The 26,501-nt window shown below is 40.1% G+C and overlaps 1 protein-coding gene across 4 annotated transcripts in view; it reads left to right on the top strand.

Annotated features, from left to right (window-relative positions):
* Positions 1 to 332: 332 nt before the first annotated feature.
* plcxd1 (phosphatidylinositol-specific phospholipase C, X domain containing 1) overlaps positions 333 to 26,501 on the top strand; it is a 39,800-nt gene continuing 13,631 nt past the window's right edge. The window contains exons 1-7 of one of the 4 annotated variants that reach the window (XM_061888859.1): positions 333 to 553; positions 15,449 to 15,529; positions 18,278 to 18,448; positions 18,511 to 18,623; positions 18,685 to 18,827; positions 23,340 to 23,468; positions 25,432 to 25,587. In XM_061888859.1, coding sequence (XP_061744843.1) covers positions 18,515 to 18,623; positions 18,685 to 18,827; positions 23,340 to 23,468; positions 25,432 to 25,587 — 537 coding nt within the window. In that variant the 5' untranslated portion in view covers positions 333 to 553; positions 15,449 to 15,529; positions 18,278 to 18,448; positions 18,511 to 18,514. Of the gene's footprint in view, positions 554 to 9,108; positions 9,174 to 15,448; positions 15,530 to 18,277; positions 18,449 to 18,510; positions 18,624 to 18,684; positions 18,828 to 23,339; positions 23,469 to 25,431; positions 25,588 to 26,501 lie in introns of those variants that run through there. The other 3 variants (XM_061888856.1, XM_061888857.1, XM_061888858.1) reach the window with 3 other exon arrangements.

Genomic DNA, 26,501 nt, shown 5'->3' on the forward strand with positions numbered 1-26,501 from the left:
ACTACAGGGCTGTGTGATTTTTGCCACCAGATAGAAAATGTTGACCATGTCTTAATACAATGTAGGAAATATAATAGAGAAAGAGAAATACTGGAAAATAAGTTAGCAAAAGAAAATATTAGGTTAGAAGTGGGAGATATATTAGGATTGCATTCAGAAAACATAGGATATAAAGCAATATACACATATTTAAAAAACACTGGGTTAAGTAAAAGAATATAGAGTAGGGATCCACCTCGGTCCACACTCCATTACAGTAGGTGGCGGTAATGCACACCAGAAGGTTGCTTGCCAACCGCCATAAAAACAAAAGAAGAAGAAGAAGAAGGGAAGGAAGCTAAAAGGAACAAACGTTTACATGAACGACCATTTGACCAAACGAAATGCTGATATAGCTCGAAAAGCTCGCCAAATGAGGAGAGAGAAGACAATTCTACAAACTTGGACAGCGAACTGTAAAGTATTCGTCAAACTCAACGGGAGAACGCCAAAGTGCTGGTGATTAGAAACATGGAAGATCTGAAGGAATATGGCGTTTGAACTGGACTGTAAGGTAAAAGCGACTAAACACAATCATGACACACATTGACAATACGCAAGATACAAGTCACATCATTCAGTTGATAAATGAATATGATAATGTACAGTTGAAAGCATCCCAATACACATGGAACAGGATATAGACCCGGACAATCATTTCTTCCTCAATATCAATGAGAACTGCTGCTACTATACCAATGAACAGTACAACCAGAATATTATTACTAAAGGCAAATTATCAATCCATTTTAATATCCATCCATCCATTTTCTACCGCTTAATCCCTTTTGGGGTGGCGGGGGGCGCTGGCGCCTATCTCAGCTACAATCGGGCGGAAGGCGGGGTACACCCTTGACAAGTCGCCACCTCATCGCAGGGCCAACACAGATAGACAGACAACATTCACACTCACATTCACACACTAGGGCCAATTTAGTGTTGCCAATCAACCTATCCCCAGGTGCATGTCTTTGGAAGTGGGAGGAAGCCGGAGTACCCGGAGGGAACCCACGCAGTCACGGGGAGAACATGCAAACTCCACACAGAAAGATCCCGAGCCTGGATTTGAACCCAGGACTGCAGGACCTTCGTATTGTGAGGCAGACGCACTAACCCCTCCATTTTAATAGTAGAAGCTTAAATAGGAATTTCAAGGACATCAAGGACTATTTACACACATTTTCACAACCATCCATCCATCTTCTTCCGCTTATCCGAGGTCGGGTCGCGGGTGCAGCAGCCTAAGCAGGGAAACCCAGACTTCCCTCTCCCCAGCCACTTCGTCTAGCTCTTCCCGGGGGATCCCGAGGCGTTCCCAGGCCAGCCGGGAGACATAGTCTTCCCAACGTGTCCTGGGTCTTCCCCGTGGCCTCCTACCGGTTGGACGTGCCCTAAACACCTCCTTCGGGTGGCATCCTGACCAGATGCTCGAACCACCTCATCTGGCTCCTCTCGATGTGGAGGAGCAGCGGCTTTACTTTGAGTTCCTCCCGGATGACAGAGCTTCTCACCCTATCTCTAAGGGAGAGGAAACTCATTTGGGCCGCTTGTACCCGTGATCTTATCCTTTTGGTCATGACCCAAAGCTCATGACCATAGGTGAGGATGGGAACGTAGATCGACCGGTAAATTGAGAGCTTTGCCTTCTGGCTCAGCTCCTTCTTCACCACAACGGATCGGTACAACGTCCGCATTACTGAAGACGCCGCACCGATCCGCCTGTCGATCTCACGATCCACTCTTCCCCCATTCGTGAACAAGACTCCTAGGTACTTGAACTCCTCCACCCTTTTCCGGGAGAGAACCATGGACTCGGATTTGGAGGTGCTGATTCTCATTCCGGCCGCTTCACACTCGGCTGCGAACCGATCCAGCGAGAGCTGAAGATCCCGGCCAGATGAGGCCAACAGGACCACATCGTCTGCAAAAACATTTTCACAACCATTTAACATAATTGCAGTATCCGAAACTTGGATTAACAGTGAAAACGTGTCAGATTTTGAACTGGATGGTTATGACTTTATTAATATAAATAGACAAAACAAGGGGGGTGGAGGGGTGGCAATCTATGTGGATAGCACCTTGGGATTCAAACGTCTGGATGATATGACAACTGTGGTTGATAACCTACTTGAATGTCTAACGGTTGAAATTTGTATGGAAAAAAGTAGAAATGTCATTATTAGTTGTATATACAGATCACCAGGTGCAAGCATTGCACATTTTACAGATTGGATGGAATGCCTTTTTTCAAAGAAGAGTAATGTTAATAAAGCTGTCTTCATTTGTGGAGACTTTAATATCGACCTTTTAAAACCCAGTAAAAATAACGATATAGTTAATTTCATTGACACAATGTACAGTATAAGTTTTAGCTCGGTTGGTAGAGGGGCCGTGCCAGCAACTTGAGGGTTGCAGGTTCGATTCCCGCTTCCACCACCCTAGTCACTGCCGTTGTGTCCTTGGGCAAGACCCTTTACCCACCTGCTCTCAGTGCCACCCACACTGGTTTAAATGTAAAAATTAGATATTGGCTTTCACTATGTAAAAGCGCTTTGAGTCACTAGAGAAAAAGCGCTATATAAATATAATTCACTTCACTTCACATCTGTACCAGGGGAGGCAGGGGAGGCAGTGTGATTAAAAGCCCTGCGATGAGGTGGCGACTTGTCCAAGGGTGTACCCTGCCTTCCGCCCGATTGTAGCTGAGATAGGCGCCAGCGCCCCCCGCGACCCCGAAAGGGAATAAGCGGTAGAAAAATGGATGGATGGATGGAAGTCTATATCCCAAAATCACCAGACCTAGTCGAATTTCATCCCACTCTGCCACTCTTATCGACAACATATTTACCAACGATATTGAAAATAAGACCGTAAGTGGGCTATTGATCAAAGATATCACTGACCACCTCCCAGCTTTTCTGATATTTGATGGTAACTACAGGACAAAAAAATTAGAAAAGCCAACCCAATACAGAAGAACGAGATCAGAGGAATCCATTAGTTCATTTAAACATGATTTACTGGAGCAGAATTGGGATGTAATTGATGAAAATGGTGATGTTATTAGTGCTTACAATATATTTTTGAGAATATTTAGGTCATTATATGATAAAAAAATTGCCCAATAAAAGAATGCATCAGCAAAAAAAGTATACTAATTGTCCTTGGATCACAAAGGGATTGCAAAATGCTTGTAAAAAGAAAAACACTCTTTACAGGGAATTTATAAGATTGAAAATAAAAGAAGCAGAAAATAAATATAAAAACAAGTTAACTAATATTATGAGGTCAAATAAGAGGGATTATTATAAGAAATTACTAGATGATGATAATAATATCAGAGGAATCTGGAATTTATTAAACAGTATCAATCAATCAATCAATCAATCAATCAATCAATGTTTACTTATATAGCCCTAAATCACTAGTGTCTCAAAGGGCTGCACAAACCACTACGACATCCTCGGTAGGCCCACATAAGGGCAAGGAAAACTCACACCCAGTGGGACGTCGGTGACAATGATGACTATGAGAACCTTGGAGAGGAGGAAAGCAATGGATGTCGAGCGGGTCTAACATGATACTGTGAAAGTTCAATCTATAATGGATCCAACACAGTCGCGAGAGTCCAGTCCAAAGCGGATCCAACACAGCAGCGAGAGTCCCGTTCACAGCGGAGCCAGCAGGAAACCATCCCAAGCGGAGGCGGATCAGCAGCGCAGAGATGTCCCCAGCCGATACACAGGCGAGCAGTACATGGCCACCGGATCGGACCGGACCCCTTCCACAAGGGAGAGTGGGACATAGAAGAAAAAGAAAAGAAACGGCAGATCAACTGGTCTAAAAAGGGAGTCTATTTAAAGGCTAGAGTATACAAATGAGTTTTAAGGTGAGACTTAAATGCTTCTACTGAGGTGGCATCTCGAACTGTTAACAGTACCTCTTCAAATAACTATCCAACGTATTTCATGAATGAATGTAAAGAAAATGATAATATTGAAGATGTAGCTAATGCCTTCAATAAATTCTTTGTAAGTATTGGACCCGAACTTGCAGCAAAAATCCCAGATCCACGGACAACTGGTAAAAATATGGAGGGATTGTTGGAGATCAATCTCAATTCTATGTTTTTAAATGCAGTGGGTGAATGTGTGTGTGAATGGGTGAATGTGGAAGTAGTGTCAAAGCGCTTTGAGTACCTTGAAGGTAGAAAAGCGCCATATAAGTACAACCCATTTATTTATTTATTTATTTTAGTGTGCATATGTATGTATATATTTATCATTTATTTATATAGAAGTTCATTAAGTTTGTACATAGAGTGAACAAGGAAGTTCGAGCTCAGAGTAATTTATGATTTAAAGAAAAGGGGTGGGATTAAATAAGTGTATACTTCTTCTCACTCCTTTTCAAATATGTAAAAAAAAAAAAAGTCGAATGCTCATTTGTTTTTTTTTGTTTTTTTAATTCTCCTTTGTTTTCATTTTGTTATAATAGCCGTTAAGGCTATAGCACTGTATTGGATCATGCTTGCTCTTGTTTGTTTTTTTTTGTTTTTTGCATATTTGAAATAAAAATATATCAATCAAATATTATTATTAGTCCAAAAATATATATTTTTTTCCTATTTTGTGCTTTTTCCTACATTTTTACTGTTGTTTCGATAGAAATGTTATCATTTGAAAATATACAACTTAGGGATATTCGCACAAAGTATCGATCTCGGACCGGTATCGCCGATACCAACCCGACATTCACGCCGGATATAAAACATCACCCCGAAGCGAGTCGCGCGGCGCCGGCGTGTTTGCGGAAAGGTCGACTTTGTACGGCCTGTGTCATGTCTTTAACGCACAGCACGAGAGCGATGATGTCATTCTTCTTGATGATGTCACAATAAAGTGCAGGGACCCAGACGGCGCGGCAAGACTGCGTGTGACAGCGTCCTTCAAAAGAGATTCTAAACATTCCGTACTCCTTGTTGCAGCAGTTCTAGGAGGGGAGCACGTCTCGCCACAACACCGGCTCCGATTTAGTGGCGTGCAACAACAGACACGTCGTCTATCCGCAGTGCGAAGCACCTTCAAGGCTACTACTCATTACCACCATGGCGTGAAATAAAGTAAGTTTCGTGCAAGTAACCTTATCACTGAAGGACTGAAGGAAAAGGAATGGTTAAGCTAAAGCTTCAATGTAAAGCAGGGGTGCCCATTACGTCGATCGCGATCTACCAGTCGACCGCGGGGGGTGTGTCAGTCGATCTCCAGCCAGGCTTTTAAAAAAAATAGACCTAAAAATGAGTGATCATCAATCTTCACCAAGACGTCACTTAAATGAGATGACGCTGGCTGCTGCAAGATCATTATTATGAAAATATGACCGAGAGGAAGACGCGAAACACTTTTTATTTCAACAGACTCTCGCGCCGTACCTTCCGTCAAAACTCTAAAGGCCGACTGCACATTTCCTATCTTCACAATAAAAGCCCTGCGTCATGCTGCCTGCGCTAACTAAATACAGAGTCTCGGAAAGCTGGCGTGCACAAGCGATCCCTCAGAAAGCTGGCGTGCACATCACTTGTGCACGCCAGCTTTCCGAGACTCTTATTTTGTTAGCGCAGGCAGCATGAAGCAGGGCTTTTATTGTGAAGATCGGAAATGTGCAGTCGGCCTTTAAAGTTTTGACGGAAGGGACGGCGCAAAAGTCTGTTGAAATAAAAAGTGTTTCTCGCCTTCCTCTCGGTCATATTTTCATAATAATGATCTTGCAGCAGCCAGCGTCATCTCACAAGACCCTCCGGTACCGTGAATGTCATTTAAGTGACGTCTTGGTGAAGATTGATGATCACTAATTTTTAGGTTTATTTTTTTTTAAAGCCTGGTTGAAGATCGACTGACACACCCCCCGCGGTCGACTGGTAGATCGCGATCGACGTAATGGGCACCCCTGGGCTAGGGAACAGACAAATCTTACTTGACATAAGCGTGAAGCAAACAATGAAGCCAGGACGAGTCACTGGAAAAGGCAGGCTTAAATAGAGTCTCTGATGAGCAACAGGTGAGCGTCCCGAACGCAAGAGGCAGGTGAAAATCATAAGTAACCATGGTGACTAAACTCAGGAGGTGCACAAACAGGAACTAAAGGAGTCCAAAACAAACAGAAAAAATAAAACATGATGCGGACCACGGATCATGACAAGCTTACTGTAAGTTGTTCAACAGTCCGGGGTGTACGTTGTGCCATTTTAGGCTTCATAATGCCCCACATATTTTCAATGGGAGACAGGTGTGGACTACAAGCAGGCCAGAGTAGTACCCGCACTCCTTTACTACGAAGCCACGCTGTTTTAACTGGTAGATCGCGATCGACGTAATGGGCACCCCTGGGCTAGGGTACAGACAAATCTTACTTGACATAAGCGTGAAGCAAACAATGAAGCCAGGACGAGTCACTGGAAAAGGCAGGCTTAAATAGAGTCTCTGATGAGCAACAGGTTAGCATACCAAACGCAAGAGGCAGGTGAAAATCACAAGTAACCATTGAGACTAAACTCAGGAGGTGCACAAACAGGAACTAAAGGAGTCCAAAACAAACAGAAAAAATTAAACATGATCCGGAACACGGATCATGACGAGCTTACTGTAAGTTGTTCAACAGTCCGGGGTGTACGTTGTGCCATTTTAGGCTTCATAATGCCCCACATATTTTCAATGGGAGACAGGTCTGGACTGCAAGCAGGCCAGACTAGTACCCGCACTCCTTTACTACGAAGCCACGCTGTCTTAACACGTGGCTTGGCATTGTCTTGCTGTAATAAGCAGGGGCGTCCATGATAACGTTGGATGGCAACATATGTTGCTCCAAAAGCTGTATGTACCCTTCAGCATTAATGGTGCCTTCACAGATGTGCAAGTTACTCATACCTTGGGCACTAAGGCACCCCGATACCATCACAGATGCTGGCTTTTACACTCTGCGCCTTGAACAATCCGGATTGTTCTTTTGCTCTTTGGTCCAGAGGACACGACTGTCATGATCTGTAGTCTGGATCATGTTTTTGTTATTTGTTGTTAGTTTTAAGACTCCATTAGTTCCTGTTTTTGTGCACCCTTGTTTGCTTTAGTTTCCATGACGACTAATGATTTTCACCTGCCTCTTGCATTCGGGAAACACCTGTCTCTAATCAAGAGACCAGTATTTAAGCCTGTCTTTGTCATGCGATTGTTTGCTTCATGCCTTGCCAAGTAAGTTTTTGTTTGTTCATGCCGAAGTTAGAGAGTTTTTGTCCTGTCCATAGTTCATTCAAAGTGTTAACTTTTGCTTCCTGCGCTAAGTTGTGCCTTCGCCTTGTGCGCCTTTTGTTTGTACCTATTTGATAGTCAAGATTAAAATATGTTCCTACCTGCTACCCTTGTCCTGAGAAGTCCGTTTGCATCTCGGGAGAACAAACTTCGCAGCAAGCTGCGAAACACTCCCCCTTGTGACAACGACGTTCAGTTTCCAAAAACAATTTGAAATGTGGACTCGTCAGACCACAGAACACTTTTCCACTTTGCATCAGTCCATCTTAGATGAGCTCGGGCCCAGCAAAGCCGGCGGCATTTATGGGTGTTGTTGATAAATGGCTTTCGCTTTTACATAGTAGAGTTTTAACTTGCTTACAGATGTAGCGATGAACTGTAGTTATTGACAGTGGTTTTCTGAAGTGTTCCTTGTGGTGATGTCCTTTACACACTCATGTCGCTTTTGGATGCAGTACCGCCTGAGGGATTGAAGGTCCGTAATATCATCGCTTATGTGCAGTGATTTGTCCGGATTCTCTGAAACCTTCGATGATATTACGGACCGTAAATGGTGAAATCCCTAAATTCCTTTCAATAGCTAGTTGAGAAACGTTCTTAAACTGTTCGACAATTTGCTCATGCATTTTGTTGAAAAAGTAGATTAATAATTATTTTTTACTGATTGTCCTTCATAATGTTGACAAAATAATAGGTGTATAAATGACACAATATGTTACTGCATATGTCAGCGGACTAATTAGGGGCCTTTGTTTGTTTACTCACTACTAAAAGACAAGTAGTATGTTCACTATTTTATTTAAGGACTAAATTACAATAGTAAACATATGTTTAATGTACTCTAAGATTTTTTGTTAAAATAACGCCAATTGTGAAATTTTTTGTGGTCCTTTTTATTTAGAAAAAAAAGTATCGAAAAGTATCAAAATACATTTTGCTACCGGGGTTGTGTATGTGTCAAAGGAAACGAGGCAACACCAAGGCGGAACTGCAGTTTACAAGGTTTATTTAAACCTTTGATGAATGTGTGGGGTGTGTATGCTACCACGAGTGGATGAGTGCGGACGATGTGTGGAATCAACAATGTGAGTTCTGCCTGAGGATGTTGTCAGTGCGTGTTGAATGAAACTTTCGCCGAATCCAAGGGGGAAGGCAAAGATTCAGTAAGCGGGGAGGCAAGCAGTCGGGGGCTGGAAAGAGGCAACGATGTCCGTATCAAAGCAGGGGTCGAGGATCGAGGGAGGCAAGCAGAGATCCGAGACACGATCACAGGCAATAGGGAAGACGCTGAAGAAGGCAAGCAAGGAACGAGGGAGGGGTGCCAGAGATTGGCTATGTTCTGGCGAAGGTCTTTTGGGTCCGCTGGCTCTAATGCCGCTCCCTCCTCTCATCAGGTCTCGGTGCGCTGATTAGCGATTGCCTGCAGACTTGTCGTTGCATGGTCGTGCTGCGCCCAGCTCGAGCAGGGGCATGTCTAAGCCTACTGCCAGCAGAGGTCCCGGCAGTTCGAGTCCACGCCGTGACAACCGGTACCAAAATATTGGTATCGGGACAACACTAGCGCATACAGAGTGAGAATTACAGCCTTTTCACGTCGCTGGCTTATTTTTGCTGAACGACTGTTTTCTTACGCGACCAGGCAGTTACCGTTACTTTCAGTGGAAAAAGCGCACGTTGGTTTTTGTGGCGACCGACCGCCAATTCCAAGTGGATAGACTCGCTCTACCAGTTAGAATAACGCACCGTAGGGCGAGCCAAAGCAAACACTGACTCACTATTCACTGCTCATTTCAAATTGAAACACACGGAACTCCAACCCGAACCAGACAGGTGAGTTGGATACTTCTATACCAGGGGTGCCCACACTTTTTCTGCAGGCGAGCTACTTTTCAATTGACCAACTCGAGGGGATCTACCTCATTTATATATATCATTTATATTTATTTATTTATGAAAGAGACATTTTTGTAAACAAGTTAAATGTGTTTAATGATAATACAAGCATGTGTAACACATATAGATGTCTTTCTTTTACAAAGACAAGAATATAAGTTGGTGTATTACCTGATTCTGATGACTTGCATTGATTGGAATCAGACAGTAATGATGATAACGCCCACATTTTCAAATGGAGGAGAAAAAAAGTTGTCCTTTCTGTACAATACCACATGAAAGTGGTTGGTTTTTGGCATCTAATTCATCCAGCTTCCATACACTTTACAAGAAAAACATTGGCGGCAAATTCCGTAGCTTGCTTGATTGACATTCACGGCACCCGAGGGTCTTGTGAGATGACGCTGGCTGCTGCCAGTTCATTATTATGAAAAAATGACAGAGAGGAAGGCGAGAAACACTTTTTATTTCAACAGACTTTCGCGCCGTCCCTTCTGTCAAAACTCTAAAGGCCGACTGCACATTTCCTATCTTCACAATAAAAGCCCTGCTTCATGCTGCCTGCGCTAACAAAATACAGAGTCTCGGAAAACTGGCGTGCACAAGCGATCCCTCAGAAAGCTGGCGTGCACATCACTTGTGCACGCCAGCTTTCCGAGACTCTTACCAAACATAAATTACGTCATGATCCGTTACCCGGGTATTGACATGATTTATGGTTGGTAATGTAATGACACAGGAGAACTTTAATTACGATAACGTTATTTAGTGTGGTACGACACATCATTTAATGTGGTATACGTCATGTCATTTACATAGTACGACACCTCCTTTAGTGTGGTACGACACCTCCTTTAGTGTGGTATACGTCATGTAATTTACATAGTACGACACCTCCTTTAGTGTGGTACGACACCTCCTTTAATGTGGTACGACACCTCATTTACATAGTACGACACCTCATTTAGTGTGGTACGACACCTCCTTTAATGTGGTACGACACCTCATTTAGTGTGTTACGACACCTCATTTACGTGGTACGACACATCATGTAATGTGGTATACGACATGTCATTTACATAGTACGACACCTCCTTTAATGTGGTACGACACCTCATTTAGTGTGGTACGACACCTCCTTTAATGTGGTACGACACCTCCTTTAATGTGGTACGACACCTCCTTTAGTGTGGTACGACACGTCCTTTAATGTGGTACGACACCTCCTTTAATGTGGTACGACACCTCATTTAGTGTGGTACGACACGTCCTTTAATGTGGTACGACACCTCCTTTAATGTACCTCATTTAATGTGGTATGACACCTCCTTTAGTGTGGTACGACACCTCCTTTAATGTGGTATACGACATGCCATTTACATAGTACGACACCTCATTTAATTTGGTACGACACCTCATTTAATGTGGTACGACACCTCCTTTAACGTGGTACGACACCTCATTTAATTTGGTACGACACCTCATTTAATGTGGTACGACACCTCCTTTAACGTGGTACGACACCTCCTTTAGTGTGGTACGACACCTCCTTTAATGTGGTACGACACATCCTTTAATGTGAAACGACACCTCCTTTAATGTGCCTCATTTAATGTGGTATGACACCTCATTTAGTGTGGTACGACACCTCCTTTAATGTGGTACGACACCTCATTTAGTGTGGTATGACACCTCCTTTAATGTGCCTCATTTAATGTAGTATGACACCTCATTTAGTGTGGTACGACACATCCTTTAATGTGGTACGACACCTCCTTTAATGTGCCTCATTTAATGTGGTATGACACCTCATTTAGTGTGGTACGACACATCCTTTAATGTGGTACGACACCTCATTTAGTGTGGTACGACACATCCTTTAATGTGGTACGACACCTCCTTTAATGTGCCTCATTTAATGTGGTATGACACCTCATTTAGTGTGGTACGACACATCCTTTAATGTGGTACGACACCTCCTTTAATGTGCCTCATTTAATGTGGTATGACACCTCATTTAGTGTGGTACGACACATCCTTTAATGTGGTACGACACCTCCCTTAATGTGGTACGACACATCCTTTAATGTGGTACGACACCTCCTTTAATGTGCCTCATTTAATGTGGTATGACACCTCATTTAGTGTGGTACGACACATCCTTTAATGTGGTACGACACCCCCTTTAATGTGCCTCATTTAATGTGGTATGACACCTCATTTAGTGTGGTACGACACCTCCTTTAATGTGGTACGACACCTCATTTAGTGTGGTACGACACCTCCTTTAATGTGGTACGACACCTCATTTAGTGTGGTACGACACCTCCTTTAATGTGGTACGACACCTCATTTAGTGTGGTACGACACATCCTTTAATGTGAAACGACACCTCCTTTAATGTGCCTCATTTAATGTGGTATGACACCTCATTTAGTGTGGTACGACACCTCCTTTAATGTGGTACGACACCTCATTTAGTGTGGTACGACACCTCCTTTAATGTGCCTCATTTAATGTAGTATGACACCTCATTTAGTGTGGTACGACACATCCTTTAATGTGGTACGACACCTCCTTTAATGTGCCTCATTTTATGTGGTATGACACCTCATTTAGTGTGGTACGACACATCCTTTAATGTGGTACGACACCTCATTTAATGTGCCTCATTTAATGTGGTATGACACCTCATTTAGTGTGGTACGACACATCCTTTAATGTGGTACGACACCCCCTTTAATGTGCCTCATTTAATGTGGTATGACACCTCATTTAGTGTGGTACGACACCTCCTTTAATGTACCTCATTTAATGTGGTATGACACCTCCTTTAATGTGGTACGACACATCCTTTAATGTGGTACGACACCTCCTTTAATGTGCCTCATTTAATGTGGTATGACACCTCATTTAGTGTGGTACGACACATCCTTTAATGTGGTACGACACCTCATTTAGTGTGGTACGACACATCCTTTAATGTGGTATGACACCTCATTTAGTGTGGTACGACACCTCCTTTAATGTACCTCATTTAATGTGGTATGACACCTCCTTTAATGTGGTACGACACATCCTTTAATGTGCCTCATTTAATGTGGTATGACACCTCATTTAGTGTGGTACAACACCTCCTTTAATGTGGTACGACACCTCATTTAGTGTGGTACGACACATCCTTTAATGTGGTACGACACCTCATTTAGTGTGGTACGACACCTCATTTAATGTGGTACGACACCTCATTTAGTGTGGTACGACACCTCATTTAGTGTGGTACGACACCTCATTTAATGTGGTACGACACCTCCTTTAATGTGGTATGACACCTCATTTAGTGTGGTACGACACCTCCTTTAATGTACCTCATTTAATGTGGTATGACACCTCCTTTAATGTGGTACGACACATCCTTTAATGTGCCTCATTTAATGTGGTATGACACCTCATTTAGTGTGGTACGACACCTCCTTTAATGTGGTACGACACCTCATTTAATGTGGTACGACACCTCCTTTAGTGTGGTACGACACATCCTTTAATGTGGTACGACACCTCCTTTAATGTGGTACGACACCTCATTTAGTGTGGTACGACACCTCATTTAATGTGGTACGACACCTCATTTAGTGTGGTACGACACCTCCTTTAGTGTGGTACGACACCTCATTTAGTGTGGTACGACACCTCACTTAATGTGGTACGACACCTCACTTAGTGTGGTACGACACCTCCTTTAGTGTGGTACGACACCTCCTTTAATGTGGTACGACACCTCCTTTAGTGTGGTACGACACCTCCTTTAATGTGGTACGACACCTCCTTTAATGTGGTACGACACCTCATTTAATGTGGTACGACACCTCATTTAATGTGGTACGACACCTCATTTAATGTGGTACGACACCTCCTTTAATGTGGTACGACACCTCCTTTAGTGTGGTACGACACCTCCTTTAGTGTGGTACGACACCTCCTTTAATGTGGTACGACACCTCCTTTAATGTGGTACGACACCTCATTTAATGTGGTACGACACCTCATTTAATGTGGTACGACACCTCATTTAATGTGGTACGACACCTCATTTAATGTGGTACGACACCTCATTTAATGTGGTACGACACCTCACTTAGTGTGGTACGACACCTCACTTAGTGTGGTACGACACCTCCTTTAGTGTGGTACGACACCTCCTTTAGTGTGGTACGACACCTCCTTTAGTGTGGTACGACACCTCCTTTAGTGTGGTACGACACCTCCTTTAATGTGGTACGACACCTCCTTTAATGTGGTACGACACCTCATTTAATGTGGTACGACACCTCATTTAATGTGGTACGACACCTCATTTAATGTGGTACGACACCTCCTTTAATGTGGTACGACACCTCCTTTAGTGTGGTACGACACCTCCTTTAGTGTGGTACGACACCTCCTTTAATGTGGTACGACACCTCCTTTAATGTGGTACGACACCTCATTTAATGTGGTACGACACCTCATTTAATGTGGTACGACACCTCATTTAATGTGGTACGACACCTCATTTAATGTGGTACGACACCTCACTTAGTGTGGTACGACACCTCACTTAGTGTGGTACGACACCTCCTTTAGTGTGGTACGACACCTCCTTTAGTGTGGTACGACACCTCCTTTAGTGTGGTACGACACCTCATTTAATGTGGTACGACACCTCATTTAATGTGGTACGACACCTCATTTAATGTGGTACGACACCTCACTTAGTGTGGTACGACCCTCCTTTAGTGTGGTACGACACCTCCTTTAATGTGGTACGACACCTCACTTAGTGTGGTACGACACCTCCTTTAGTGTGGTACGACACCTCCTTTAATGTGGTACGACACCTCCTTTAGTGTGGTACGACACCTCACTTAGTGTGGTACGACACCTCCTTTAATGTGGTACGACACCTCCTTTAGTGTGGTACGACACCTCCTTTAATGTGGTACGACACCTCACTTAGTGTGGTACGACACCTCCTTTAATGTGGTACGACACCTCCTTTAGTGTGGTACGACACCTCCTTTAATGTGGTACGACACCTCCTTTAATGTGGTACGACACCTCATTTAATGTGGTACGACACCTCATTTAATGTGGTACGACACCTCATTTAATGTGGTACGACACCTCATTTAGTGTGGTACGACACCTCATTTAGTGTGGTACGACACCTCATTTAATGTGGTACGACACCTCATTTAGTGTGGTACGACACCTCATTTAATTTGGTACGACACCTCATTTAGTGTGGTACAACACCTCATTTAGTGTGGTACGACACCTCCTTTAATGTGGTACGACACCTCCTTTAATGTGGTACGACACCTCATTTAGTGTGGTACGACACCTCATTTAATGTGGTATGACACCTCATTTAATGTGGTACGACACCTCATTTAATGTGGTACAACACCTCCTTTAATGTGGTACGACACCTCCTTTAATGTGGTACGACACCTCATTTAGTGTGGTACGACACCTCATTTAATGTGGTACGACACCTCATTTAGCGTGGTACGACGCCTCATTTAGTGTGGTACGACACCTCATTTAATTTGGTACGACACCTCATTTAGTGTGGTACGACACCTCCTTTAATGTGGTCCGACACCTCATTTAGTGTGGTACGACACCTCATTTAATGTGGTACGACACCTCATTTAATGTGGTACGACACCTCATTTAGTGTGGTACGACACCTCCTTTAATGTGGTACGACACCTCATTTAGTGTGGTACGACACCTCCTTTAGTGTGGTACGACACCTCCTTTAATGTGGTACGACACCTCATTTAGTGTGGTACGACACCTCCTTTAATGTGGTCCGACACCTCATTTAATGTGGTACGACACCTCATTTAGTGTGGTACGACACCTCCTTTAATGTGGTACGACACCTCATTTAGTGTGGTACGACACCTCCTTTAGTGTGGTACGACACCTCCTTTAATGTGGTACGACGCCTCATTTAGTGTGGTACGACACCTCATTTAATTTGGTACGACACCTCATTTAGTGTGGTACGACACCTCATTTAATGTGGTACGACACCTCCTTTAATGTGGTCCGACAAGTCATTATGATATAATCCGCAGGCTGATTATATTAAGTCTAAATTTTTGATGCTGTTTGTAATAATAATAATAATAATCAAGATATTTTTGCCTTTTTTCAAGATAACTAAAGACTTAACGGGAGGACCAGGACCAAAGAAACTAAAAGTAGACCAAGAAGAAAAGAAAGATAGTCCTGAAGAGGTTAGTTTCCTGTATTGTACAGGATTGCTTATTATATTTTTTATTTCAATTCTTATTTTTTATCTTTATTACTTCTTTTGTCATTTATTTTTATCCCATATTTATAAGTTGGAGTCCTTAATCTTGTTATATGCAAATTATTCTATTTATAGGCCTACTGAAACCCACTACTACCGACCACACAGTCTGATAGTTTATATATCAATGATGAAATATTAACATTGCAACACATGCCAATACGGCCGGTTTAGTTTACTAAATTGCGATTTAAAATTTCCCGCGAGTTTCTTGACGTCACGGAATGATGACGCGTACGTGTGACGTCACGGACTGTAGGGAAATATTAGCGCTGCACCAAACACGGCTAAAAGTCCTCTCTGTTCATGGCATAATTACACAGTATTTTGGACGTCTGTGTTGATGAATCTTTTGCAATTTCTTCAATTAATAATGGAGACTATAAAAAACAAGGCTGTTGGTGGAAAACGGTGTATTGGAGCTGTCTTTAGCACCGAGACACAGCCGGTGTTTATTTGTTTGTTGTGAAGCTTTAACACAGAGCGGTCAAGCGAACATGTTTCTCTACGTCAACCAGCATGTTTTTGGATGGGGAAATTGTAATATATATCTTACCGGAGACATCATTGGATTATTCGTCGTCCTGCAGCAGCTGTTTGAAAGGCAGCTGTGAGCTTGACTCCTCGGCTTCTCTCTGAGACACTTCGTGTTCACTGCAGCCATCCGACCTCGATGTATCTCTTTGCAATCATTAAAATCTCACTAAAACACTATTAAAACAATGAGCAGATAAGGGATCTTCCAGAATTATCCTAGTAAATGTGTCTAATTACATCTGAAACGCTCACACTGCCGCCGCCCGGAGCCGTCACTTTTTTTTTTTTTTTCTAGTCCTTCACTATCAATATCTTAATTCACAAAACTTTCATCCTCGCGCAAATTAATGGGGAAATTGTCGCTTTCTCGGTCCGAATTGCTCTTACTGCTGGTGGCTCCCATTAAAAACAATGTGAATATGTGTGGAGCTGTCACGCCAAATTTCTTCCCCCCAACAAAAACCTTCCCCCCCCCCCCCCATTTACTTCCGGGGTCAGGATTAATACAGACGTTTTGTTAACGCTATATTATAAGAATATAACGCTATATTGTAAAAATATAACGCTATATTATAAAAATATAGACGTTTTGTTAACAATATCTTATAAAAAAAATTAAAAAACTAAGTTACAAACACAAGCGATGGGATGACGCATTTACTTTCGGGGTCACGTTTCCTCTTATGTCATCCGATAGCTTGTGTTTGTACATTTTTTTATAATATAGCGTTAGGGAGAAGAAATTTGGCGTGACAGAGCCCTGCAACTCGTGACGTCACGCGCACATACTTCTGGTAAAGGCAGGGCTTTTCTATTAGCGAGCAAAAGTTGCGAACTTAATCGTCTAAGTCAGGGGTGCCCACACTTTTTCTGCAGGCGAGCTACTTTTCAATTGACCAACTCGAGGGGATCTACCTCATTTATATATATCATTTATATTTATTTATTTATGAAAGAGACATTTTTGTAAACAAGTTAAATGTGTTTAATGATAATACAAGCATGTGTAACACATATAGATGTCTTTCTTTCACGAAGACAAGAATATAAGTTGGTGTATTACCTGATTCTGATGACTTGCATTGATTGGAATCAGACAGTAATGATGATAACGCCCACATTTTCAAATGGAGGAGAAAAAAAGTTGTCCTTTCTGTACAATACCACATGAAAGTGGTTGGTTTTTGGCATCTAATTCATCCAGCTTCCATACACTTTACAAGAAAAACACTGGCGGCAAATTCCGTAGCTTGCTTGATTGACATTCACGGCACCCGAGGGTCTTGTGAGATGACGCTGGCTGCTGCCAGTTCATTATTATGAAAAAATGACAGAGAGGTAGGCGAGAAACACTTTTTATTTCAACAGACTTTCGCGCCGTCCCTTCCGTCAAAACTCTAAAGGCCGACTGCACATTTCCTATCTTCACAATAAAAGCCCTGCTTCATGCTGCCTGTGCTAACAAAATAAGAGTCTCGGAAAGCTGGCGTGCACAAGTGATGTGCACGCCAGCTTTCTGAGGGATCGCTTGTGCACGCCAGTTTTCCGAGACTCTGTATTTAGTTAGCGCAGGCAGCATGAAGCAGGGCTTTTATTGTGAAGATAAGAAATGTGCAGTCGGCCTTTAGAGTTTTGACGGAAGGTACGGCGCGAGAGTCTGTTGAAATAAAAAGTGTTTCTCGCCTTCCTCTCGGTCATATTTTCATAATAATGATCTTGCAGCAGCCAGCGTCATCTCACAAGACCCTCCGGTACCGTGAATGTCATTTAAGTGACGTCTTGGTGAAGATTGATGATCACTAATTTTTAGGTCTATTTTTTTTAAAAGCCTGGCTGGAGATCGACTGACACACCCCCCGCGGTCGATTGGTAGCTCGCGTAAAGGGCACCCGTGGTCTAAGTTCTCTACTAAATAATTTCAGCAAAAATATGGCAATATTGCGAAATGATCAAGTATGACACATACTGTAGAATGGACCTGGTATTCCCGTTTAAATAAGAAAATCTCATTTCAGTAGGCCTTTAATGATTGCAGTTTCCTATGTCCTACTTCCTGTCTGATTCCCGTCCCCTCCCTCCCTCTTCCGTGACTGCCTGTGCTGTCCCCCCCGCCTCCCCTCCTCCTCCCCCACAGCATCCATCGTCTCCTCGCCGGCGCTCACATGTGGTCCCCGCACGCTAGGATGAGGCGAGCAGGTGCACAACTACGGAGCGGCCGGGGAGGCGCCACGCTGCCACTGCCTCATGTTTTATGCACGGCCACGACGCGACGGCGTGCCGGCCTCTGAATCCTCCCGGCGACTGAGTAAGCGTGCATTAACGTGTCCTTTCTTGCGCTGACCGCCGGGCTAAGAGCGTGTTGTTCAGTATCATGTCTGCAGAGAGGCGCCACAGCCTGGGGGCGGTGCCCATGGAAAGCTGGATGACCCACATGCCGCCCGCCCTGTGGGACACCCCGCTCTGCCACCTGGCCATCCCGGGTACGCCGCGCACACGCCACTATGGCCGCCAGACAATGACGCTGTCCTCCCCTGGGTACAGGCAGCCATAACGCAATCACCTACTGCCTGGACTCCAACAACCGCTCACCCGTCGACCTGACCCAGCCAGACATGCTCCGGAAGCTGGACCGCTACCTGAAGCCCCTCATCCGCCCCTTCGTGTACAAGTGGGCCGTCACGCAGGTGAAACCCTTTGGTGCTCCAATCAAATGTGTTGCTAGGCAGAGTTCGGCGTGCTTAAGCCAATGGGAAAATTGTTTTCAACAAGCCACGCCCTACTTGACTGCTTGAACGTCAAACTAGCGCCTGGTAGAAACAGGAAGTCCGCTCTCAAACTGACCAAACAGCTTTGTGCAAAAGTATCTTTTTAATCACGTGTGTTCATGAACAGCAAACGTGGCAAAACAACTTTAATGAGGCTTCACGGCTCATCTTAATTTTAACTTTGAAAAGTTTAATCATTTTGTTTTTTTACAGTTAGCATGCTAACCTAGCATGATTTAAAAATGTTGAGTTTGCATGTAGCGATGAAGTAGCGACTTGTCCAGGGTGTACACCGCCTTCCGCCCGATTGTAGCTGAGATAGGCACCAGCGCCACCCGCGACCCCAAAGGGAATAAGCGGTAGTAAATGGATGGATGGAGTTTGCATGTAGTTTACATAGCTATGCTCCTGTTGCTTAGATAAAATTGTTAAAATTTTAGGTTAGCATTTAGCTCATGTGTTCCTAACCTAGCATGTTAAAATTAAAGATTGCATGTAGCTTACATAGCTATGCTCGTGTTGCTCACCGAGAATTATGTTAAAATGTAATGTTAACATTTAGCTCATGTGTTCTGAACCTAGTATGTTAAAATGTAAAGTTTGCATGTAGCTTACATAGCTATGCTCGTGTTGTTCAGCGAGAATTGTGTTAAAATGTAATGTTAGCATCTAACTCATGTGTTCCGAACCTAGCATGTTAAAATGTAAAGTCTGCATGTAGCTTACATAGCTATGCTCGTGTTGCTCAGCTAAAATTATGTTAAAATGTAATGTTTATATTTAGCTAATGTGTTCCTAACCGAGCATGTTAAAATTAAAGATTGCATGTAGCTTACATAGCTATGCTCGTGTTGCTTGAATCAAATTATGTTAAAATGTAATGTTAGCATTTTGCTTGTGTTCCTAACCTAGCATGTTAAAATGTAAAGTTTGCATGTAGCTTACATAGCTATGCTAGAATTATGTTAAAATGTAATGTTAGTATTTGGTTCATGTGCTCTAACCTAGAATGGTAAATTGTAAAAGTTTTATGTAGCTTACATAGCTATGCTCGTGTTGCTCAGCGAGAATTATGTTAAAATGTAATGTTAGCATTTAGCTCATGTGTTCTGAACCTAGTATGTTAAAATGTAAAGTTTGCATGTAGCTTGCATAGCTATGCTCGTGTTGCTCAGCTAAAATTATGTTAAAATGTAATGTTTATATTTAGCTAATGTGTTCCTAACCGAGCATGTTAAAATTAAAGATTGCATGTAGCTTACATAGCTATGCTCGTGTTGCTTAGATGAAATTATGTTAAAATGTAATGTTAGCATTTTGCTTGTGTTCTTGACTTAGCATGTTAAAATGTAAAGTTTGCATGTAGCTTACATAGCTATGCTAGAATTATGTTAAAATGTAATGTTAGTATTTGGTTCATGTGCTCTAACCTAGAATGGTAAATTGTAAAAGGTTTATTTAGCTTACATAGCTATGCTTGTGTTGCTCAGCGAGAATTATGTTAAAATGTAATGCTAGCATTTAGCTCATGTGTTCTGAACCTAGTATGTTAAAATGTAAAGTTTGCATGTAGCTTGCATAGCTATGCTCGTGTTGCTCAGCTAAAATTATGTTAAAATGTAATGTTTATATTTAGCTAATGTGTTCCTAACCGAGCATGTTAAAATTAAAGATTGCATGCAGCTTACATAGCTATCCTCGTGTTGCTTGAATCAAATTATGTTAAAATGTAATGCTAGCATTTAGCTCATGTGTTCTGAACCTAGTATGTTAAAATGTAAAGTTTGCATGTAGCTTGCATAGCTATGCTCGTGTTGCTCAGCTAAAATTATGTTAAAATGTAATGTTTATATTTAGCTAATGTGTTCCTAACCTAGCATGTTAAAATGTAAAGTTTGCATGTAGCTTACATAGCTATGCTAGAATTATGTTAAAATGTAATGTTAGTATTTGGTTCATGTGCTCTAACCTAGAATGGTAAAATATAAAAGTTTTATGTAGCTTACATAGCTATGCTCGTGTTGCTCAGCGAGAATTGTGTTAAAATGTAATGTTAGCATTCAACTCATGTGTTCCAAACCTAGCATGTTAAAATGTAAAGTCTGCATGTAGCTTACATAGCTATGCTCGTGTTGCTCAGCTAAAATTATGTTAAAATGTAATGTTTATATTTAGCTAATGTGTTCCTAACCGAGTATGTTAAAATTAAAGATTGCATGTAGCTTATATAGCTATGCTCGTGTTGCTTGAATGAAATTATGTTAAAATGTAATGTTAGCATTTTGCTTCTGTTCCTAACCTAGCATGTTAAAATGTAAAGTTTGCATGTAGCTTGCATAGCTATGCTCGTGTTGCTCAGCTAGATTTATGTTAAAATGTAATGTTTATATTTAGCTAATGTGTTCCTGACCAAGCATGTTTAAAAATAAACATTGCATGTAGCTTATATAGCTATGCTCGTGTTGCTTGAATGAAATTATGTTAAAATGTAATGTTAGCATTTTGCTTGTGTTCCTAACCTAGCATGTTAAAATGTAAAGTTTGCATGTAGCTTACATAGCTATGCTCGAATTATGTTAAAATGTAACGTTAGTATTTAGTTCATGTGCTCTAACCTAGAATGTGTCAGTTATTTGATGTCGAACCCCTAGATGCAGAGACGGAAGCAGGCATAGAATATGAAGACATTATTTAATATAAATAATAGAACAAGAACAATCAAAAAGCACGCACGTGGGCGGAATAACAAACTAAGAGAGCTAGCACTGGGAGCTACAAAAACAAAAAAGGAACTTTAGCATGCAAGCTAGAGGATAACAAACAGAAAAACTGGAAATAGCTAATGGCTAACAAAAACAGCTTACGGCTACAACGACCAGGACAAGATGTAGCACGACAGGTTATAGCTGAAATGATGCCAGACACGACAGGTAACAAAGACACAAGAGTGACATGAGGTAACGACAATACAATGATCCAGCAACTGACACAAGACAAAGCAGGTACAAATAGGAGCAGGCTGATTGGCAACAGGTGTGGCCAGGTGCCAATCAGCCGCAGCTGAGGAGGAACAAAGCACTCAGGGAACAAGACAAGAAGCTGACAAAATAAGAGCACTAGACAGGAACTAAAGACAGGAGATACTAAACAGAGGAAACAGAAAAATGCAGAGGAAAAAACTAAAACATAGACAAACTGTCAGGGGAAAGCCTGACAGAATGTTAAAATGTAAAAGTTTTATGTAGCTTACATAGCTATGCTCGTATTGCTCAGCGAGAATTATGTTAAAATGTAATGTTAGTATTTAGTTCATGTGCTCTAACCTAGAATGTTAAAATGTAAAAGTTTTATGTAGCTTACATAGCTATGCTCGTGTTGCTCAGCGAGAATTATGTTAAAATGTAATGTTAGCCTTTAGCTCATGTGTTCCGAACCTAGCATGTTAAAATGTAAAGTTTGCTTGTAGCTTACTTAGGTATGCTCGTGTTGCTCAGCTAGATTTATGTTAAAATGTAATGTTTATATTTAGCTAATGTGTTCCTAACCGAGCATGTTGAAATTAAAGATTGCATGCAGCTTACATAGCTATGCTCGTGTTGCTTAGATGAAATTATGTTAAAATGTAATGTTAGCATTTTGCTTGTGTTCCTGGCTTAGCATGTTAAAATGTAAAGTTTGCAAGTAGCTTACATAGCTATGCTAGAATTATGTTAAAATGCAATGTTAGCATTTAGTTCATGTGCTCTAAACCTAGCATGTTAAAATATTAAGTTTGCATGTAGCTTATATAGCTATGTTTGTGTTGCTCGGCGAGAATTATGTTAAAATGTAAAGTTACCATTTAGCTCATGTGCTCCTATCCTAGTTCAGTCTTTATTTGAAGGGACAATGCACAGAAACATTAAGCTCGAAAACAGATGTTCTTTACCAGACTATAGCTAAATAGCTCATTTCCATCTGCAGTCCCTGGCTACCTAAATTAGAGGGATACAAAAATCATGTAATAAAATTATTACAATAAAATCATACCATATCACGTAATCAAATAAAGAAAAGTCATAAAATGCCCTTTCATGGACACATACTTAATATACAATACAACCACATCTCATTTACATCATCACACAAACACAACACATACTCTTGTTCACATCTGTCATCATTTGTTAAAACAACCATGATTTTAACACACACATTTAGCTCATGTGTTGCTAACCTAGCATGGTGTTAAAATAAAAAGTTTGCATTTAGTCCACATAGTTATGCTAAGGTTGTTGTCCTCCTGTTCCACTCCTTAATGTCACGTTGTTGTAGGTGGGTTTTTTTTTTTCAATTGGGGCAGGTAAGCATGAGCCCTCTGAATTCTGCCTAGCAACAGTATCAGGCATGTAGTAGTACTAGGTATGATGCATGGTAGTACTGCGTTGACAGGAGTACTCGGTGAAGCAGCAGCTGGACTGCGGGGTCAGATACTGTGACCTGAGAATCGCACGCCGGCCCAACGACAACTCTACTGACCTCTACTTCTACCACGGCGTTTACAGCACGCTCACTGTGGAGGTATGTTTACATCCAGAAGACACAATAATAACAATGAATATAATGATAATAATATTGATAATAACAATGATTTTAAAATGTAAATAATGATAATAATATAAATATAATAATAAAAAATATTTTAATAATAATAATGTTATGATGATAATAATAATATATCAAGTGAAGTGAATTATATTTATATAGCGCTTTTTTCTAGTGACTCAAAGCGCTTTACATAGTGAAACCCAATATCTAAGTTACATTTAAACCAGTGTGGGTGGCACTGGGAGCAGGTGGGTAAAGTGTCTTGCCCAAGGACACAACGGCAGTGACTAGGATGGCGGACGCGGGAATCGAACCTGCAACCCTCAAGTTGCTGGCACGGCCACTCTACCAACCGAGCTATAGCGCCCCAACAATAACTAGTAGTAATAATAAAAATAATAATAATAATGAGACAGTAATTATAATAATAGTATCGATAATAACAACAAAAATAATTATAACAATGATAACAATAATAATAAACAACAATATTAATAATGATAACAATAATTGAATAATAATAATTTTAACAATAACTGTAGTAATAATACAAATAATAGTAATAAAAACAATTATAATAATTGTATTGATAATAACAATAATGATTATACCAATGATAACAACAATAATAACAACAACAATAATAATGATAATAATTATAATAATAATGATAATAATTATTATAATACTAATTATGATAGTAATGACAATAATAATTATAATACAATTATAATAACAATGATTGTAATAATGACAATAACAATAATTATACTTTAATAATAATGATCATATTGATGACAATACTAATGACAATGATTATAATAATAACAAAAAAATTATAATAATAGTAATAATACAGATAATAATAATTATTACAACATAACTATGTTTATAATAACTATTATAATAATAACAATGATTATAACAGTAATAATAACAATGATGACAATAATTATAATAATGATAATAACAATTATTATAATGCTAATTATAATAGTAATGACAATAATTATTATAATACAATGATGATAACAATGATTATAACGATGACAATAACAATAATTATACTTTAATAATAATTATAATATTGATTATAATACTAATAACAATGATTGTAATAATAATCCCCAAAAATATAATAACAATAGTAACAATACTGATAATAATTATTATAACAATTATAATTACTATGTTTATAATAATAACTATAATAATAATAATAACAATGATTATAATAGTAACAGTTATAATAATGATGACAACAATTATAATAATAATAATTATTATAATACTAATTATTATAGTGACAATAATAATTATAATACCATGATAACAATGATTTTAGTAATGACAATAACAATAATTATACTTTAATAATAATGATAATATTGATTATAATACTAATAATTATTGTAATAATAACAAAAAATCTAATAACTAGTAATAATACTGATAATAATAATTATTATAACAATTATATAATAATAACTAAAATAATAATGATTATAACAGTAATAATAACAATGATGACAATATTATAATAAGGATAATAGTGATGAATAATCATTCTGCTACTTATGAAGACATGATGAATAATGAATGATTCTGCTACTGACGGACAATGACATGATGAATAATGAATGATTGGGCTACTGATGACATGAGGAATAATGAATGATTGTGCCACTGATGATGACATGATGAATAATGAAGGATTCTGCTATTGATGATGTCATGATAAATAATGAATGATGCTGTTACTGATGATGACATGATGAATAATGAATGATTCTGCTACTGATGGTAACATGATGAATATTGAATGATGCTGCTACTGATGGTGAATAATAAATGATTGTGGTACTGATGTTGACATGATGAATAATGAATGATTATGCTAATGATGATGAATAATGAATGATTGTGTTCCTCACAGACGGTTCTTGGTGAGATCAGAGAGTGGTTGGACTCGCGTCCTAAAGAAGTTCTCATCCTGTCATTCAGTCACTTCCTGGACGTGAGCTGTGAGCAACACTTGCTGCTCCTGACCAGCATTCGGAGCATCTTCTCCTCCAAACTCTGTCCCGAAACGGTGCTTCTCGTCTCCCTTCAATGTAGCCCTGGGGTTCTTTGGGCACCTTTTCTGGTCCTTTGGTGACCCTCCCCTTCACAATGCATTGGGGTGACCCTCCCATTCACAATGCATTGGGGTGACCCTCCCATTCACAATGCATTGGGGTGACCCTCCCATTCACAATGCATTGGGGTGACCCTCCCATTCACAATGCATTGGGGTGACTTTCCCATTCACAATGCATTGGGGTGACCCTCCCATTCACAATGCATTGGGGTGACCCTCCCATTCACAATAATTTCTCCATTCAACACCATTAGCTTAGTTATTGTAATTTACCTTTTTTAAAGGTTTATTTATGGAGATGGCCTAAAACATATTTTTTTAAATTGATTCTTAATAAGAAAAATAATATTAATAATTGTATTTGTATTTTTTAATAGATTTTTTTAAATTGCTTTGAAACATTTTTCTATTTATATTTTTTTTATGTAAAAAAAACAACATTTTATTTTTATTTTTGTGAATTGTTTTATAATTGAGATGAATAAGAATTATGATTCAGATGTGAATCAAATAGTACATTCACATTGTAAGAACTAGGAGTGCAGAACAAAATCTGGTCCCATCTGAATCTCAATTCTTCATCCTGATTGAAATCCATTCACACATTTCAAAAATCAATAAAAAAATTTTTTTAATAATAATTAAAAAATTTAAATAAAATATATATATAGAAATATATGTATGTATGTATATATAGTCATATATATATATGTTATAGTAAATATATACATATATATATATATGTGTATATTATTATTATTTTTTTTTTAAATCGGGAAACATTACAACCCAAAAAAAATAATAAATAAATATTTATATATATATATGTATATATATGATATATATATATATATATATATATATAT

The sequence above is a fragment of the Nerophis ophidion genome, linkage group LG26 (assembly GCF_033978795.1).
Source record: "Nerophis ophidion isolate RoL-2023_Sa linkage group LG26, RoL_Noph_v1.0, whole genome shotgun sequence".
NCBI classification, from domain to species: Eukaryota; Metazoa; Chordata; class Actinopteri; order Syngnathiformes; family Syngnathidae; genus Nerophis; species Nerophis ophidion.